Here is a 19,954-nt window from a genome sequence, read left to right on the forward strand (position 1 = left end):
GAGGGGCGAGTAGGGAAGGCTGTGCCTCCCCAGACAGCATGGCCCCTCGCCCCCTATCTGCCGCCTCCCTTTCCCATCTCTTGACTGTCCCCATCAGAACCCCTGACCCATCCAACCCCCACTGCTCCCTGTCCCGACTGCCCGGACCCCTATCCACACCTTCAGGGACTCCCATGCCTATCCAACCGCTCCCTGCTCCCTGTCCCCACTGCCCCCCAGGACCTCCTGCCTCTTATCCAACCCCCTCTGCCCCCTTACCATGCTGCTCAGAGCACCAGGACTGGCAGTTGCGCCACCCAGCTGGAGCCAGCCACGCCACTGCGCAGTCTAGAGCACCGGGGCAGGCCGGCGGCTCTTGCAGTCATGCTGCCCGACAGGAGCTCGCAACCCTGCCACCCAGAGCACTGGTGACACAGTGAGCTAAGGCTGTGGGGGATGAGGGACAGCGGGGGGAGGGGCCAGGGGCTAGCCTCCCCAGCTGGGAGCTCAAGGGCCGGGCAGGATGGTCCTGTGGGCCGTATTTTGCCCACCTCTGACATCGATGTTGCAATAAAGAGAAGTGTGATATATTGTTCTTAACCATTGAGGACAGGATAAGAAGTAATGGCTTAAGAAGGGCTTAAATTGCAGCAAGGGAGATTTAGGTTAGACTTTAGGAAAAACGTCCTAGCTAACCGTAAGGGTAGTTAAGCACTGGAACAAATTACCTAGAGAGGTTGTGGAATCTCCATCGTTGGAGGTTTTTAAGAACAGGTTGCACAAACACCTGTCAGGGATGTCCTACTGAGGTCCTTTCCAGTCCAACATTTCTATGATTATACTGAATTACAGTTAGCAAACTAGACATATACCACAAACATCACATAGGCCAGCAGTATATAACAGGAAGACAACATGTGATTAGGACTATCCAAATAATTGATTTTTAAGAAATATCTTAAAAAAAAAATCCAAAACTGAAATTTTGGGGGGTTTAATCTCCTTTCATTATCTTTTCAAATGGGAGGGTGCACTTTTAAAAACATACATATAATTAAGGGCTTGTCTACATGGCAGGTTACTGTGTGGTAAGCTAGGATGTGACTACAGTACGCAAGCTTGCCACACATTAATATCCCAGATGGACACTGCTATAGCGCAGTGAAAATCCCAGAATGTGGGAGTGCTGGTACACTACAGATTTACACCCTGGCTTGCCTCACTATAACTGGCTGTATAAACAAGCCCTGAGTTGCACAATGAGACTTTAAATGTTTTGTTTCAAAAGTGTCCAAACAAACAATTTTGACTTTTTTATTTTAATTTTTGCCAAAACATTGCTGGCAAAACATGATTTGCCAATTTTAACCTGAATTTGCAAATAGTTTCTTCATTTTTCTGAGAGTAAATAAATCAAGCAAAAAATTCACCCAGCTCTAATCCCAATTTTCATTTGGTTGTATTCTCTCATCAAGGCGTTGTGCAAAGATTTAAAAGAAAAATTACCCATCCCACAAGTAGGGAGTTTTAAATGGCAATTCCAAATTAACTGTCATAGCCCTTAAAGGGCCAACCCTGAAAGATTCTGAGTGCCCTCCACTCCCACTAGGGGTCCGTGGGAACCAAGGCCACTCTGCAGAAGATGGCCATATCAGGCTCATATTCTTCAGTTTTCACATTCAGTGCTGCTAGTTATCACATATATGGTATGAAGTAAAGGGGTAGTATTTACCCTTATGTGATATGTACAGTACTGGAGCAAGAGGTTGGGACAGACTGTTCTTCAGCCACTGGCAAAATATTGGGTGGTGCAGGGCTACTCCACTGTATGGGAAACCTGGGCAGATTAAGAGGACGCAGACTCCTCCAGCCAGCACAGCCAGCCTACTTCACAAGTGGGTGTGGAGCCAGGCCAGATCATAGATCTTGCCTTCTTCTGACTCCTTTTGGGGTTCTGTGCACCCGTGACGTCATATATAAGGAGCAAGCCCTGCACTCCACTGAGTTCAAGGACTGCAATTGTGGCTTCCCCTGGCATGAGCTACATAACATGAGGAATACTCCATAGAGGTTTTTAGATGGTTAGAGTTTGCAACAATCTGGGTTCCATACCTGTCCCTGATGAAGATACTATATTCTCTGGTTGCAGATTTCTGGAACCAAAGTCCTCAGGCTGTGTCAGAAATGCACATTCCTTGAAATTTTATGTTTCCTTCCCTCAATGCTTGTGTTGACTATCTAGTTATCTAGTAAGGCTCAGGAAAATGTCTCCAGCTAGAGATTACAAATAGCATTGTTCCTACATTATCTGCAGGGATCCTAATTTTCCAGGATAAAAAAACCAAAATTCTCTGATTAAAAAAACCATAAAAATCCATGTTTTTCTGCAATTACAATGAAACGCCGAACTTTAAGTTTCCCTAGCCATAATATTAGTTGAACACCATGTTTTATTGATATAGTTACCATTTTTAAGCAAATAGTGCCTACCAGTGCCATCAATCATTATAATAAAATAAAATTAATAGAACTGCAATTTGCGTTTCTTACCAAATAATTCTATGTCTGTATTCTATATTTTCGGGCGGGGGAGGGGAGAGGATTTAATTGCATTAAAAAAAAAGCAAAAATTGCTTTTATATTAACATTATTCACTTTCTGAGTTAGTCTTGGAAGCCCAAGTGAAATCTGAGATGCATTAAAACATGAACTCCTATACACTGTTGAGTAACCTCTATATGCCGGAAGCCGTTTATTGGAGGATGTTTAGCTATGTAAATTTTCACATTCAAAAATCAATCACAAGAGGGGAGGTTGTGCATATTGAATAAGTGACTCTGATACTTTCAGTAAAATTTTGTTAATATATGTATTTATTTTTTCACAAAGTGTAAAAACTAAAGCTTCTCTATAAAAACACAAATTCCGTGTTTTTCTGTGACAAATGGATTTCTGGGGTCCCTGATTATCAGTAATACAGGAAACACTTCTATATTTAAAATTCATGTGATCTATGCATATGACATGAGTATTCTGTTTAAAACCCATCTTCGTGAATGGAACAGCAGGGTGTACAAAATATATCTAGAAACACAGGGCAAACATATTTTTATGACTTTGAATGTTGAATATGCAGCTTGTTATTCAGTACCAAAGCACTTAAATGAAAGATTTTCCAATAGGAAGTATGATTTCTTTTTTTTAAATACACACATTAAAGTGCATCCATCACTTCAACTGGATATTTGACAACAGTTCACCTGAGGAAAAAACGAGCACTTCAGCAGAAAACAGCATGGAAAATTAATAATCCTACATCTGTCACTGGTGCCCTTAAAAAGGAAATTATTGATCTTGATCAATGGAGTTGTACTGGTATAACAGAGAATTTAACTGGTTCCATATCTGTGTCTGAAACCCTAAAAACGTCTGTGTGTGCACATGTCAGAGTGTGAGCATGTACGTGTTCAAGAGACAAAGTTGACAAAGTCATTGGTAAATCTTGCTTAAATGAAAAATTATTTTAAAAGTTACATTTGAAATACTACCAGTTTCCAAATATCAGAAGACACAATACAATCTGGACAGGCTCCAAGTTACAACCAGAAAGATACACCACACCTACAATAATTTACTAACCTAAATACAGAGCTGAACAGCAAAAGCTACTAGCAATTAAAGTAATGACTACATTAAGTACCCTTAACTTTGGTGCAAAACTTCTAAGGTTAAAAAAAGGAGGAGGAGGAGAATTGGGTCCTGATGCCAACTTACAATTAGAATTCTGTTTTTCTTTAAAATGTGGCCTTGGAAAGATAACCTATCCTCTAATGTTGTTTATTTCCACTGCATAAATTGTTAAACCCCTTTCAAGTTCTTCTTCACTCAACCACAGTCCATAAAAAAAATGCAAGTCTGGGCAACCCTATATCTGGCACAGAGTCAGCAATTCAACCCATTAGGAAACCTCAAAAGATAAAAGGAAGCAAGAAGCCGTCCTACTTTGGCCAGCATAGGAATAAGGGATATAGGAAAAGGTTGTGTACTTACCTCCACAAAGAGCTCTCCAGCACCTTCCCCATGTCAGTATGGTAATATTTGGTAAGGATCAGAATCACCTACACAGAGAGAGAGTAAAAATAAATAGAGATATATGAGCTAAAATAAAAAAACAACAGCATTTTCAGAGCTGTTCTGATCTGGATATTAAGACTAGTTTCATGAACCATTGGAGAGAGCAGGCCTTGTGGGGTTGGGACATGGGGCAGTAGTAAATCTTCTGTTAACTTCTCCATTTTGCAAAACTTTCCTGTTTTTTGTTAGTTTGGTTTTTGTTTTTGTTTTTTTTCCGGGGGGGGGCAGGGAGATGAGGACGGACAGAGATTATCACATAAATTCCCCTCAGCTCCCAAACCACAAGGTCCAATCAGTCTGAATGACTTTCACAGCAGGAAGAGCTGAGTTAGTCCCAAGTCCTAATTTACAGTGCAGCTGTCTTGGCTTCTATGGACATGAATTTATCTTATCCAAAGTGTTAAACAATGTTACTGGATCTCATCCAGAAAGAGGCGCTTTGGTCTTCTGTGCAAGACCAAAAACAAGCACTGAAATATGTCATCTTACTACTTTTCTAGAAGTGGCTGTTTTCCAAGAGAGCAATGTGCTGTCTGTGTTACTCACCCGTGTTACCAAAACTCAAAAAATTAACACATTGCAGAATAAGGTTTTCGGTCTAGAGAGAAAACCCAGTAATAAGAAATATGTTTTGTTCTCTCACAATCTATTTGCAAAGTAAGATAAACTCATTAGCCAAGCAGGGTGAAGTGCTCGTCCACAACTCTTGCATGGTGCCGGCTGTTACATTTTAGATTTAGATCACTTAAATAAAATTTTCTTTCACTCACTGCCAGTCCATATTAGTTCATCTTACACCATGGTAACACTACAGAGATAAAATTGGAAGAACCTCTGGTTCCTTGCACAGTTGTTAGCTTGGTTAATGCGGGGTCAACATCAGTCATCTCCAACAGTTTGGAGCATGCTTTTATATAGCTATCACTAGCTTTGTTCCTAACCACCAGATGAAATCTTTTGCAGACAGAAATTTTAGCCATTCGGTTTGATTATCAAAGTAATTAGTACATTGGTACAGTATTTATGCAACATTTCAGAATGTAGGTTGTTGTGCCTTAGAGATTATGAATGAAGGAAGACTCTACAATTCCAGACTATTTGCATTATTTATATAGTGCCATAGATGTACAGGGCACTATGCAAAATGGAAGCAGTTTGGATCTCACTTCCTGTGGTGTAATATTACTGAATTCAATAGAGTTACTTTGGGATTCATACTGATACAAAAAACTGCAGAATCAGATCTTAATTCGCTAAAATATAGTCAAGATTTCACACTGTTTAAAGACAGCACAATTTAAAGGCCATTGTGTTCTATTGCATTTTGTTGGGGTTTGGATAGAAACATAAAAGCTAGGAGGCATCTTTAAAAAAGAGTGTATAATTTAAAAAAACAACAACAAATTGTTTAGTTCTAATAGGTACAACATGAATTATAAAATCAAGAGAAAGAATCATGACCCGAGACTTCTCAGGAAACTAACCATCAAGAGAGCGATCTAGTGCACAAACTCCTGGCTCCAGCTCCAGGCATGTTCCAATCACATCAGCTATTTATTCTGTTGCTAGTATCTTACTACAGGTTTGCTGGCAATTCTGTCTGGGCAGAGAGGAGGAAACTGCACTATCAGATACAAGTGCTCATTGGCTCAGCTTATTAAGGGACACTGTTTGACCCAGCCTCTCTTCAACCAATAGGTATCTGTTCAGATTCCAGAAATCTAACCAGAGGATTTTTATGGGCCCTGAGAATATAATTTTGGCCCATCAGACCAGAGGAAAGATAATCAGAAAATACAAAAAGTAATATTCTGTATTAATTTATGTTTCATTACATTTGCCTAACCAGAGCAATGAATTTTAATTGTATTAAATCAATACTTTGTATCCCTGTGCATCCCATATGTGTAATTTTAAAATTACTGCTGATTCTCAATGACGCTGCAATGTATCATGGAGTCATCATCTGCCATGATCAAGCAAGAAACTTTATTCTTTAATTAGGCTGCCCGGATATCACATGTAGAAAAGCTCACTAGTGTGTGATAATTTTAAATAGTTCAGCTGTGCCCTTTTCTCTTAACCCTTATGGACAACACTGCCGGAAACCCCCCAAATAGACAAAGCCTGTCACAGCATTGTCAAATCCTTCTTCAGAATACAGGATTTTCAAATGGAAGGGTTCAAACAAGAGAATCCAGTCTACCCACCACTTTGCTGACTGTCAGCAATTCACCTAATCAAGAAAGCCAGTGTACACAGCATATCTGACAACCATTCATTCAAGGTAATTGTAAATTGTATTCTGTAGCAGTCATCTGTAGTAAAGGAATGCCTCACTGAGGTACCTATTCTGCAGTCCAATTCTGATCCACAAATAGCAAGTTATAGCACTGATGAACATATGTCAATGTTGTCTTCTTCAATGGGGCTGGTAAATTATTTAAAAATGAAGACACCTACACAGCATCAGAAATGAAGTTATGAAAAATGACTGAGTGGTTAGACAAAGCCACAGCCATCTTTGGACCTCCAGCAATCTAAAAACACTGAGGCACAGCCATTTCAATTATGCCAAAGCATTTCATCTCAGCATCTGAAAAAACATAGGTCAGCTATTCTACAATCATCCTTCAATGTAATCCTCTTTACTGCAGTCATCTTTTCATGCTACTTAAACAAATATAAAACAACCACAGTTGTATCTGATCTCAGATAATTAATAAATGAATCCAAACATTTACAAAAATCTCTTTAGAAAATTCCAGAGTTAAGTCTGTTTGGACCTTAGGAATTCCACATTTCATTTAGAAGAGCGGGTCCCTGATTTACTGTGCAGCCATTTCATTTCATTTCATTTCAGTGGGACTTCTTAATTATAAAGCATTTTGCAGGTTGGATAGTAGCCAAATATTTGTATGTGCTGCTTCCCTAGTGAGTGGTAGAGCTGCCTCTGAGCAAAGAGGGGTGCAGAGGCAATGAAGAAATAGGGCCCGATTTGAATTCAGATTATATTATATTAAACCATGGGTAATGCCAAATAATTTTATTAAACAGAGATAGGGGAGGTTCTAAACAGGTTCTCTATTTGAATTAAATTCGTTCAGCTTGTTTAGCCACTTGCAACCATTTTACCTCATACATCCCCCAGAACCCAGGGACTGGCTCAGAGAAAGAGGCAGTTACCGTGGCATTTCAAAGTGCCAGGCCTGGGAATGTGTGCCATGGCTTGTGGAGTGCCCCTGGACAAATGTTCCCAGGAAACACACCCCTTTCTCTCTTCCCTCCACACACCCACCCACAAGTCTTATTTCTTTATGGTCTTTCTTCGCCCAAATTCTCCACAATTGGCATCATCAACCCCACTGTCATTGTGCCTGAGACTGCCAAAACAAAACCAAAAACTTTAAAGGAGCCATGAAACTTTACAAAAAAGGTAAATGCAAATAAACAAAATTAGCCAAAAGTAAGAACAAACAGAGATATCAGGACAGTCGGGTATCAACAGATGTCCAGTACCCTCCATTACTGGACATCTGTCGGTTTAAGCCACCACCGTAATAGGGTGGCCAATTTTCTAATTTCTGAAAAACGAACACTACAGCAGGAGAGCCGGAACCTCCCTCTTCCCTAGCTCTTCCGGCCCCGCCTCTTCCCCCAAGGTTCCGCCCCCATCACTCACTCCCCTCATTCCTCCTTGCTTGATCCTGTCCACCTCCCTCCCACCAGCTGGACTCCCTCTGCTCCAGGACTAACCTGTCTTCCCACGAGATGTAGGTAGCAGGTGGTCCCAGCTAAGCAGGGGCTGGCATTGGATGATGACCCAGTGCCTCCTTCCTTCCCTCCACCCACCCCCATCCGTGGTAACTGGACTTTTGGTGTCTGGTCAGCACATGTGACCGGACACTGTACTGGTCCTCTTTCAACTGGACTTTCCAGTTGAAAACTGGACACCTGGCAACCCTTCACTGTACCGCAGTGGCTTTCTGATTACACAGTTGCTTCTTGTTCTCAAGTCTGCTTCATGTGGCTAAAGGAGCTATATGGAATATTTGACCCTCCCGATTTCTCTCCAATGCCACTTGCTTCCAGGAACATTTGGAAAAGCAGTAACCACATTCTCCAGTTTGCCAGGGTCCCTTCCTTTCTGTGGGATTCAGGTGGCTTTACTTGCTCCACTTTTACCAAAGATTCAGTTTCTTCTGACACCATGTAATAAGGGTGTGGCACACAGGAATTAAACACCTAAAACACAATGTCTGGATGGCATCAGATCCCTGACCCACACAGGTATCCTATCCCATAACATGCCAGATTTGGCTCAGACCATCATGGAGGTAAATAATGCATTCAATGGTCTCTGTGCTGTCCAATGAGAACTAACCTAACTAACAGGAGCGCTGGTAAGAAAATGCTCTTTATTCTCTGGTCCCAGCTTGTCACATGATATGGATCAGGGTTAGAAAAGCTTTAACCCCTGTCATGAGCAAGTGCAGGAATAGCTACTGTTTTCTGCATCCTAACTTCCACCTCAACACTGGAGTTCCTTATTCAAATCAACAGGCTCCACAGCCTACAGTTGGCCAATATCTGTGCATATTATGCTGAGGTTTTTGCCATCATTCCTCAGCTATCTAAGGGCTTGTCTGCACAAGGACATCAATGAAAACTAATCCAAATTAACGAAAAGTGTGAATTTTGATGTGGATTAAACCAACATTGAATCTCTGTATGGACATTCTAATTCAGAATTACAGTGGTTTTAATTCAGTTTATTTTAATTCACTTTGGAAGTGAATTTGGTTTATCTTAATTCACTGTGAATTAAGTGAAATTGGAAATTAATTAAGAAAAAAGAAATTAAGTCAACTTTAATTCTGAATAACAGCAACCACACAGAAATTTAATGTGGTTTAACTAACCCACTTCAAATTCATACCTTTAGTTAATTCAGGTAAGAATCAATGAATCATAGAAGATTAGGGTTAGAAGAGATCTCAGGAGATCATCTAGTCCAACCCCCTGCTCAAAGGAGGACCAACCCCAACTAAATCATCCCGGCCAGGGCTTTGTCAAGCCAGGCCTTAAAAACCTCCAAGGATGGAAGTTCCACCAACTCCCTAGGTAACCCATTCCAGGGCTTCACCACTCTCCTAGTGAAATAGTGTTTCCTAATATCCAACCTAAAGCTCCACCACTGCAATTTGAGACCATTGCTTCTTGTTCTGTTATCTGCCACCACTGGGAACAGCCAAGCTCCATCCTCTTTGGAACCCCCCGTCAGGTAGTTGAAGGCTGCTATCAAATCCCCCCTCACTCTTCTCTTCTGCAGACTAAATAAGCCCAGTTCCCTCCGTCTCTCCTCGTAAGTCATGGGCCCCAGTCCCCTAATCATTTTCGTTGCCCTCCACTGCACTCTCTCCAATTTGTCCACATCCCTTCTGTAGTGGGGGGGACCAAACTGGACACAATACTCCAGATGTGGCCTCACCAGTGCCGAATAGAGGGGAATAATCACTTATATTGATCTGCTGGCAATGCTCCTACTAATGCAGCCCAATATGGCATTAGCCTTCTTGGCAACAAGGGCACACTGGTGACTCGTATCCAGCTTCTTGTCCACTGTAATCCCCACGTCCTTATCTGCAGAACTGCTGCTTAGCCAGTTGGTTCCCAGCCTATAACGGTGCATGGGATTCTTCCCTCCTATGTGCAGGACTCTGCAATTGTCCTTGCTGAACCTCATCAGATTTTTTTTGGCCCAATCCTCCAATTTTTCTAGGTCAGTCTGGACCCTATCCCTACCTTCCAGCATACCTACTCTCCTCCCAGCTTAGTGTCTTCTGTGAACTTGCTTAGGGTGCAATTCATTCCATCATCCAGATCATTAATAAATAATTGTTTATTAATCATTAATTTTCCTGACTGTCCCCATATAGACAAGCCCTTAAAATTAACCCATAACAGACTTTGTGCATTAGCTTTTTGTTTTAACTATCCTAATTTTTATTGTCTAGCCTACTCAGCTTTCCATTCTGGTCCAAAGAGATAAAAACATTGCCTTAGATGGTATGAAAATCTCAAATGTGCTAAAATTTCCTTTTCCCAAGCAACCTGTAAACTCTTTTTAGATGTTTACATATTTGTTGTAGCATTACAAATTCTTGAGGGAGTTTCCCTAGAAGTAGGTTTCAGAGAATAAATTTCCAAAACATGAAGTATGATTTTTTTCTTTTTCCTCTTGATCCTATGTTTTTTAACATAGCACCTGGCTTGATTGTAGTAAAACAGTTTTGAATTATGAGACCATCTATTTTTGTATCTCAAAGAATGTACTCCCAAATGGACTGAGTGTCTCTACAGAGGCTAAACCACTGTTAAAACACTCTCTCTCATTCCCAACGAAAATTCAAGATCATCTAGCAAAGCTGATGTTTTCTATTTGTATTTACAATTGCTTTTACTCTTCCCTAGATACTCCAGTAGTCCAATATTGAAGCTTAGCGGGTACCTTGAACAATGATTGTTTGTAGACACAGTTTACCAAAGATAGAATCCTATATTGCAGCTTCCCTATTACTCCCAGTCATGTGACTGAACCACCCAACAGTACAATGCAATATTTGGAAAATTTAAATACATTTCTGGTCTGGGTCACTGAATCCTCTTTAAAGCAAGCAAAGTTGTATTATATTATATTATAGTTAAGATCTTAGTTTTGAAAAGTAACATAATGCAGGACATATGGAAACATTTATAGAGGATATCGTAACCTGGGAAGAATGCTCATCTGATTTAGAAATATTGGCAAATACATCCACATTTCCCTGCACAGCTGCTTATCTATCACCAGAATCGGAGTTAATCATCATGACCAGTTGACATGGGGTTAACCACGACTTGTCCCCCCCTTTACTCTGACTACAAAATTACATTTAACATCATATTAGTTAACATGACTCCTCAAGCCCATTGAGCCTGCAGGTGCTTTACTAGCTGTTCCTAATGCACGATCAATGCCTAAATCTTTAATCTCATTAAACTAGAAATGGGAAAATTATTTAGTACTTTGCACCTCTGGGGGGCTGCTGCTGCTGCTATTACCTGAATTTGGTGTTTTACAGATGTGAAGACCTACTATAATAGCATATAACCTATTAGAAAAGAATAATAATAATAATGCCTAGCTCTTATACAGCAATTTTACTCAGTGGATCTCAAAGCATTTTACAAAATAAGTTCAGTATCATTTCTCCCATTATATGGATGAGGAAACTGAGGCACAGAGAGGGGAAATGACTTGCCCAAGGACACCCAGCAGGTCAGTGGCAGAACTGGGAAGAGAACCCAGGATTTGAGTCCCAGTCCACTGCACTGTCGAGTAGGCCGTGATGTTTTCCATAGGGGAGTTGAAAGGATAACTACATGAGAAACTGAGGTGCTCAGATACCATGGTAATATGAGCCATATAAATATATTAGATAGATCGACTAGGATACTGGTCTGGAAGTCTGGTCTGGAAAGCAAAGCCTTGGGGAATGCCTAGCCAAATAACTGAACACTACAGAAATGGTCTGAGTTGACTGTGCTCTTTCCTCCTCCTTTCTCCTTGCTGTCTCCTACTTTCTTTATTTTAATCTTCCATTTCCTTCACCGTTCCATAATATTTCCTTGGTTTAAAAAAACTGGTTTCATTTCCGCAGGAGTGCTGATACTCTGCGCCTGTTCAGGCATGTGAAAGGATATGCTAGGGCTCAGCTTCTGGGAGTCTCTATCCATTGGGCCACTCTGATCGTGCTTACAGCAAGAAAAATTAGGACTAACTTCAGTGAAATTAATGGAGCTTAACTGGCATAAGAGATCAGCACCAGCCCCTTTGGGAGGTGCAAAGTACTTTTAACTTTCTGCATTATTTCTGAAGCAGCTGAAATCAAGTATTTACGTCATTGGAAAAGGTGTAGGAGGGCAAATGGGCCAGAGGAGTATTAGAAAGGGCTTGGGAGCATTTGCAAAAACTGGTCAGCAGCCAAATACATCAGAAAACACACTGGAAAGAGCGAGGGGAGCGCTGGAGAGGTCTCTACATTCAAAGCCAAACCTGAAGTTTTCTAATCTGAGAGAACAGAGTTTTTTGGCTGCCTCCAGTCTTCCCTCATAGTTAACCTCACCCCACTCTGTCCTAAGTGTCACTTACTTTAACAGTCCAGAGCCACCATAATTAAGTGGATCACACCATATGTGATAGGAGATATGCCCATATTCGCTGAGGTGCTATGTAGTTGGATAGCTACCAACCATATTCTGTCACACAGACACTACATTTTACCTCAGCCGCTTTCCAGAATTTTAGTGCAATTGGATATCTTAAAGCCAAGTTTCAAGATACTCACAAGTTCCAATTGTAAAGCTCCAATGCATTTTTCAAACTGACCTCCAGATCAAGGAGATACAAGCAGAAAAGGATGCCAGGCCTTGATTAATAATATACATATTTCACTATAATAAAGAATTAAGATTGCAACAAACTCTTTGGAGGCAGTCTCTTGTATTTCAGCATTTGCCAAGCTATCATTAAGGCTGCAATGCAGTTTCAGAGAAGCCTCTTAATGGAGCTATTCCCATCGGGCCTGAAATTTTACATACTTGATCTCTTCCCAAAAGTACCCAAAATTATTTTAGAAATATTTTAGAGAGCTTTTAAAAACGTTATTGAGACTATTTATTTTCATCTCTTTGTCTGTAAAGGTCATTACACTGGTCTAATAGCATAGAGCACAGCAGAAGACAAAAATTAAAACTAATTCATAGCCCCTTGGAAACAAATGTTCTAGAAGAGTTGTGATACGTATATGGCCCATGATCACAGAATCTGAGCATCTCACAATCTTTAATGTAGTCCTCCTTAACACCCCTGTGAAGTAGAGCAGTGCTATTAACCCCATTTTACAAATGGTAATGGAGGCACAAAGGGTATGTCTACACTGCAATTAGACACCCACGGCTGGCCTGTACCAGCTGACTCAGATCCACAGGACTCAAGCTAAGGGGCTGTTTAATTGTGGTGTAGATGTTCAGGTTTGGGCTGAAGCCTGAGCTCTAAGACCCTGCAAGGTGGGAGGGTCCAAGACCTTGGGGTGCAGCTGAAGCCAGAACATCTATGCAGCAATTAAACAGCCCCTTAACCTGAGCCCCGCGAGCCCAAGTCAACTGGAACAGGCCAGCCACGGGTGACTAACTGCAATATAGACATACCTAAAGAGACTAAGCAACTTGCCCAGGTAACACAAGAGGTCAGCGGCAGGAAGAGCAGGGATGAGACAAGTTTAGAATTCTGATCTTTCAGGGTCTGTCAGAAGTAGAAGAAAACTATGTCCCCCACTGAGAAGCTAGCGCTCTCCTTTTCGAAGAGCACAAACCTTCCAGGCCCAATTCTAGTCTCACTTCAGTTCTACACTGCTGACTTTAATGGAGTTATTCCTGATTTATGCAGTACTATGCCCACCAAGTTTTAATCCTACAGTGCTTATGAGGTATGGCACCTTAATACATGTCATTGGTGCAGGATGAAACACGACCCATCCTTGGCCTCAGGTCAATTTACTTTTGGTGTGGGGGGGTCTGAAGTGAGTGGGGGGAGCCAAGAAATGTTTTGTGTTTTAAATCAACTTGTTACAACAAGAACAACAACAAAAGTGAGCAACTCCAAACAGCCAAAGCTTTGGAGTAGTAGCTGTAGTCCCGCCAGAAATGGATGAGTGGACATAGTACAGGTGAAGTGGCCCAAGAAGCATAAATGCAATTTAATTATAAGATTATCACTATTCAATTGGTGGGCTTTTTTCCTCCCACCTCCCCAAGCATTTATTTTGAGCCTGATCCAAAGTCCATTGAAGTTAATGGGAATCTAAACAAAGCCACAACTAGCAGCCTGGAAGATGCAGGAAATCTGAAGAGGTTAAAAGTGAATCTGACCCTGAAAAAGTTCTTTAAAAGCAAAAAGAAATCATTGCTGACAAAATCAAAAATTCCCAAAGGTCTCCAAGATTTGATGTGTCTTACATGCAACAAATGCAACCAATGCTATATTTTTAAAATAAAAACAGAACTTCACAGTTTGTGACTTAATGACATTGCAGTTCATAAGGGACTTCTACACATACCCTACAGAAACCAGGTGAGAGCTAATTCAATTTAATGATATGCGTTGCTGTACCCTGAAGATAGACCTATAAATTTGCTTCTGAAGATCAGTCTACTCAACAAACATCCATTGCCAGATATGAGACGGTTGTAACAACAAACCGGAGAAGATGGATGGAGAGAGACCACTAGAAATTATCGCAGCTCCACAGACATGAATAAACAAGAAAAATTTCATCCACACCAAAACTAAAATCTTATATTTTGCAAAAGTTCTGTCAAGACTACAGATACAAAAAAAAATGCACATGCCTAGAATAATGTCCAACTTCTTTAGTTTCAACACTTCAAGAGAAATATATTCTTTGCTCATTATGATTGAAAATTCAAGTATATCTATCTTTAGGGCTGCACTCCTGTTTCCTAAAATTAAGGGCGCATAAATACAAATCTTGTAAATCTTGTGATAGCGCTATAAATTCTACAGCTGATTTCACATGATAGATGGCAATGCACATCAAGGTGTTGGAAAGCAGAATCAAGGTCTTAGAGGAAGAGGCATCCACAATGGACACAACTAGTTAGCTAAAATATCTAGTCACCTTAAGGCAAGATGGACGATCTAGTAGTTAGTAATTGAATTCCAAGACGGAGTCGGGTTGTGTCCTGGTTTCCATTCTCAGCTCTTTCATGCAGCCTGGGACAGACAAGTCACTTAGGCCAAGATTTTCCAACATAGGTGCCTGAGTTAGACACTTAAATCCATATCCAAGCATCAGTGAACATCTCTGAAAATAATCAGGCTCCTTATTTAGCTAACCTACATATAATATCAAAGAGTCAAATTTTAGCGACCTACATTTGATTTAAGTAAGTTACATGCAAAGTCATATATAAATGCCATAGACCAAAAAAAAGAGATATCGTTCTCATTCAGAGTTTCTCAAACTCTGCATTCCTCTCCTTAGCACAGAAAGAATGCTGAGATCTCCCAAGTCAGTATTTTCTGAGACCAAGGATTAAGAGAGGGGACACAAGTTCTTTGCTGGAAAAATATTGGGAGAAAATAGTGCATTTATTCCTCCACACAAGGCAGCTTGCTGGAGTTTTCTTCAGATGGTTTGTCACTGTGGTCACAACAAATGAGGAATAATTGGCACCTATTGATGGTTTAGCCCTGTCCTGTACAAATAATGGAACACATGTTTTTTCTCCTCTTCTTCTCAATTTTCCCTGAGATTTCTTGAATCACCTCCTCCCTCCCCCTAGGAAATGAATGGAGTCTCCCCTAGGCACACCAACCTCACAAATGGTGAAATAACTGTTCTAACTCAGCTCTGCTTTAATCTGGTTTTCAAACAGTTCTACACATGTAGCAAAAATGCCTTTATGATTACTACAGGAGCATATACATCAAAATGACTGAACTTTCCTTTGAAGATTTGAAAGGAGAGAATACCATGTGCAAGACCAAGCTTAGTTACTTAACACAGAAAAGCTTTGAATTTTATAGAAATAAAAGAACTGGTATCTCCTGAATGAAAGAGCACTCTTAAAGCAATAAGAGGGGTTTTAATGTGAGTGTAAGACCAGGAGGTATTTAGAATTCAACACATAAAAACATGATTTCAGATCTGTATTTACAGGCTGCTCAGTTCCGAGATCCATCCTCTTAAATTGAATGGATTTCTGCACATAAAGACACTGATTCTGCATTTACCAGGGAAAGAAATCATGTTTCCTACTTATTAAAGGCTGCCCTGGACCCAGAGAGGTTGAAAGGTCTTTTTAGTCTTTGCCGACAGCAATTTAACTCAAATGACAGCTTTTTCCCCTTAAATCATTAAAAGTATGACAAATACTATCTAGAATGTTCTATCCCTAGGGAAGAAGGGGCAACCCATGTGATTCATCAACAATCATTCTGACCAACCAAGTCACAAAAATGAGAGGCTTCAAGGGAGGCTGCAGTCCACTCCCAGGTGAGATAAAGAATGGCTGCAACATGGGAGCTAAAGGCAGCCAAGGGTTTATAATGGGAAAAAATGTGTGTAACCTCTTCAGTGTTTAGAGAGCATTGCCTCTTTAATTTTTTTTTCTGGGGGGTGGGGAGAATGAGATAAAAGGAGGGAAACTCCAGGGGGTGGCTCAGAAGGTCAGAGGGAGAGAGAGGCAGGAGCCCACAGGCCCTCAGAAAGGAAGCAGCAGGGAACCTGCCCAAAGCCTGGGAAGGACAGGGCAGCTGATCAGGGACACCCCAGGACAGGAGCCAGGAGCAGCACAGTGCCAGGGGGGAATCGCCCGAGAAGGACAGGCCGGAGCTGGACCCAGTATTATGGCTGCCCAGAGCTGCGTGGGGCTGTGAGTACTGGGGCTTGTGACTCTGCATTGGGAACAAGGAGGAAGGTTGCTAGATAGTTAAATGGGGCGGTTAGGATGATCAGATGTCCCGATTTTATAGGGACAGTCCCAATTTTTGGGTCTTTTTCTTATATAGGCTCCTATTACCCCCACCCCGTCCCGATTTTTCATACTTGCTGTCTGGTCGCCCTAGGGGAGGTGGTTGCTCTGTGTGGCTTTGCAGAGAGCGGCAGAAGAGGGCACCGGAAGGGTTTGTTGGGAGAAAGTTCACTGGCGCTGAAGATGATCAGGAGCACCCAAGACTCACCACTGGTCTGGAACTTTGCTCAGGACTCCTGAACTCTGTGTGCAGACAGCTACCACTGGGCCTGCGGGGCCTTGGTTTGGATGCAACTCTGTTTTACTGCTCCCCCTATATTTCCCCTTGTTGTATTTCTCCTCTCATCCATCTGGAAATAAATATCTCCCTTTCTTGCATCCATTGTACTTTTCCTGTGGGTGTGGGTGTTCGCTCTGGGAGGGTTAGAACAGGTGCCCCTGGGGTGAAAGGGATTTTTCCTGCTGCATTCCTGTACGTGCCTTCTCTTCTCCAAAGCTGCGGGCAGAGCAGACTCCATCTTGGCCATGAGGGCGCTAAAGTTACATATGGGACCCTTCAGAATTCCATGTGAGCAATGGAAACTCTTTATGAACAAGATATTATAAGAGCTAGTCTAAGCTAGTGCGCAGATGCATCAGCCAGGGAAGATAAAATACAGTCCCAAACTATAGTTCAGTTTTTTGGGACTGATCCAACTCCAATTGTTGTCAATGAATCAAGCTGTTTAGGTTTTCTATTCTGGCCATAGATGGTCTCCTTTCTGTTAATACCATTGGGAGCACAGACTCTCCAATTTCACAGTCACTAACTTTAATATAGCCTGGTATTTGGTTGTAGCCACATTGCTGCATTCTATGTTCCCTTTCCCCAATGTAACAGACGTTAAAGATCAATCCAGAACTGTGTGCAACTTACTGATATGCACAAAACCTGCCACATTTACTAATTGCACATCAAATTCATTGTTTTATTAAACCGTTTATATACCATGACTAACAGCAAGGTGTTAGAATAAAATTTGATTGTGACTATCTAAAATTAAAGCTTTCAAACAGCACCATTAATTTTCGTAAGAAGGGTCTAATCATACACACAATATATAATAGATCCACTCCTCTGGATCTTTAATGAGTCACCATATTGCTCTGCAGTGACTCTGCTGACTGTTTCTCATTGACAGATCACGGAGAGTATCTCATCCGACTCATCTGGAAGGGCAAGTCTGTTATGTGAGGTCTTGAAGCAAAGTAAAGGGGAAAATGTAGAGGGATTAGTGGGACTTTTAGGACAGCATGTTTCAAGAGAACCACCTTTGTGCTGCTTAAAAAATTGTATTTTAAGTAAAAGAAAAACATCACTAAAAGGTCATTAAATAAAAATAACTGTTTTTGGCTAGAGTCCTCTTATCCCAAAATTTTAAAACCAAATTCTAAACCCTGAAAGAAGAAGATCTTTCTAAAGGAATTGCTAATGCAACCTTAATTCTATTGCTATGCTTTATGATGCTGTATTAAAGTCCTCCTAGCAAATAATGATCACATCACCTAAATAAATTCATCTGTTCTATGTCTAACTCCACAGTGAATCCATACGTGTCAAGGAAACAAACAAAGGTGTTAAGTGAATCTGCAGATAAAATAGTTTCTCTCTTGAAACCAACTAAAGCAGGAGGATGACAGGGTTTGAGGAAATTAACATTTTGCTTCCTGGTGGGCTTGCTTCCCACCAGTGGCTCCATTTCAGTGCTGGTTGAGTGATATATGTATGAAAGGACCATAAAATACTTTGGGATCTTTCAAGATGAAAGATGCTTTGAAGTTCTTATTATTCTCACTATGTACCAGAGGGCCAAGGTTATTTCTACATTATTTCATCATATTTTTTACAAAATCCCTACAGTTGCTCCTAGGATTAGCCTTCAAGAAGCCAGCATGACATTTTGAATTTAAAAAATGCTTAGTTTTGACTTTTTGCACCTCACCACAAAATAATGTAGCAACAAAATACTTGCAATATTTGTAACATATCAACACTACAGCTATTACAATGTTTTGGATTTTTTACATTATAAGCAAACAATAGATATCCTGGTTTTCACTGCAGTATGATGAGTCCAGAGAGGACAGAATCTCTGGTGTAACCACCCTCTGCTTCCAATCATTGACTCTACAATATCTAATTCACTTTTATGACATAATATATATTTTGCATATAGAGTACTGTTGGGTTCAATTTTCATCATGATTTTTTATATATATATTGTATCTTCAAAACTGCACCTATTTACCACAGTTTATGGATTTAAAAAACCCTAATGGAAGAGCTTAATCCCCCCACCCACTTAGCCATTATAAATGTGTCCATTTATTAAAATAATAGCAATACCTTGCTTTTATAGATCACTTCTCATCGGTAGATCTCAAAACGCTTTACAAAAGTCAGTATCATTATCCCCATTTTATAGATGGGGACATGGAGGCACAGAGAAGTGAAGTGACTTGTCCAAAATCACCTAGGAGGTCAGTGGCAGAGGTGGGTCTCCTGAATCCCAGTCCAGTGTTCCACCCAGTAAGGACACTGCCTTCAAACACCTGACCTATTTTCCCAGATGGTGTCATCTTTCAGATATACAATCCAATTTTCAGATATACAGTAGAACCTCAGAGTTACAGACACCTTAGGAACGGAGGTTGTCCGTAACACTGATGTGTTCCGTAACTCTGAAGTCCATAACTTCAGCCACATGAGGGATTGTCAGGGCTCCAAGTGGGGGAGGTGGGATTCGGGGCATCTGACCCTTGTGGCACCAGAGCTCCTGGCACAGGGCTCAGGGCTTCTGCCCCACAGGAGCACCGGGGTTCAGCGTTTTAGACCTGGGGGGGAGCACTGGGAATTGGGGCTTCAGCCCCATGTCTCCGCTTCCAGTTTCAGCCTTATGGGGGGCACCGGGGATCTGGGCTTCAGCCCCATGGTGGGCACCAGAGCTCAGGGCTCCGCTTCGGCTTCGCTCCCAGCTTCCGGGGGGGTGTGCACCAGGGCTTGGGGCTTTAGCTATGGGCGGGGGGGGGGGGGAGTGCTGGGGATGAAACTGGCACTCCCCTTGTAGCTAAAGCCCGGAGGCCAGGAATGGAGTCACGGGGTCCCAGCACTCCCACCTGGTGTAAAGCCCTGAACCCTGGTGCTCCCGAGGTTCAGAAACCCCTCGACCCGCTGCAGCCCTGACCTCCCCTCCCCCATGCA

The 19,954-nt window shown here is 41.4% G+C and overlaps 1 protein-coding gene across 4 annotated transcripts in view; it reads right to left on the reverse strand.

Annotated features, from left to right (window-relative positions):
• The window catches only part of SORCS2 (sortilin related VPS10 domain containing receptor 2), an 849,371-nt gene that overhangs the window by 569,641 nt on the left and 259,776 nt on the right, over positions 1–19,954 (reverse strand). For all 4 annotated transcript variants that reach the window (XM_030564483.1, XM_030564482.1, XM_030564485.1 and 1 more), the window contains exon 2: positions 4,030–4,097. In XM_030564483.1, coding sequence (XP_030420343.1) covers positions 4,030–4,097 — 68 coding nt within the window. The remainder of the gene's footprint in view (positions 1–4,029; positions 4,098–19,954) is intronic.

This window comes from Gopherus evgoodei, chromosome 5, assembly GCF_007399415.2.
Source record: "Gopherus evgoodei ecotype Sinaloan lineage chromosome 5, rGopEvg1_v1.p, whole genome shotgun sequence".
Taxonomy (NCBI): Eukaryota; Metazoa; Chordata; order Testudines; family Testudinidae; genus Gopherus; species Gopherus evgoodei.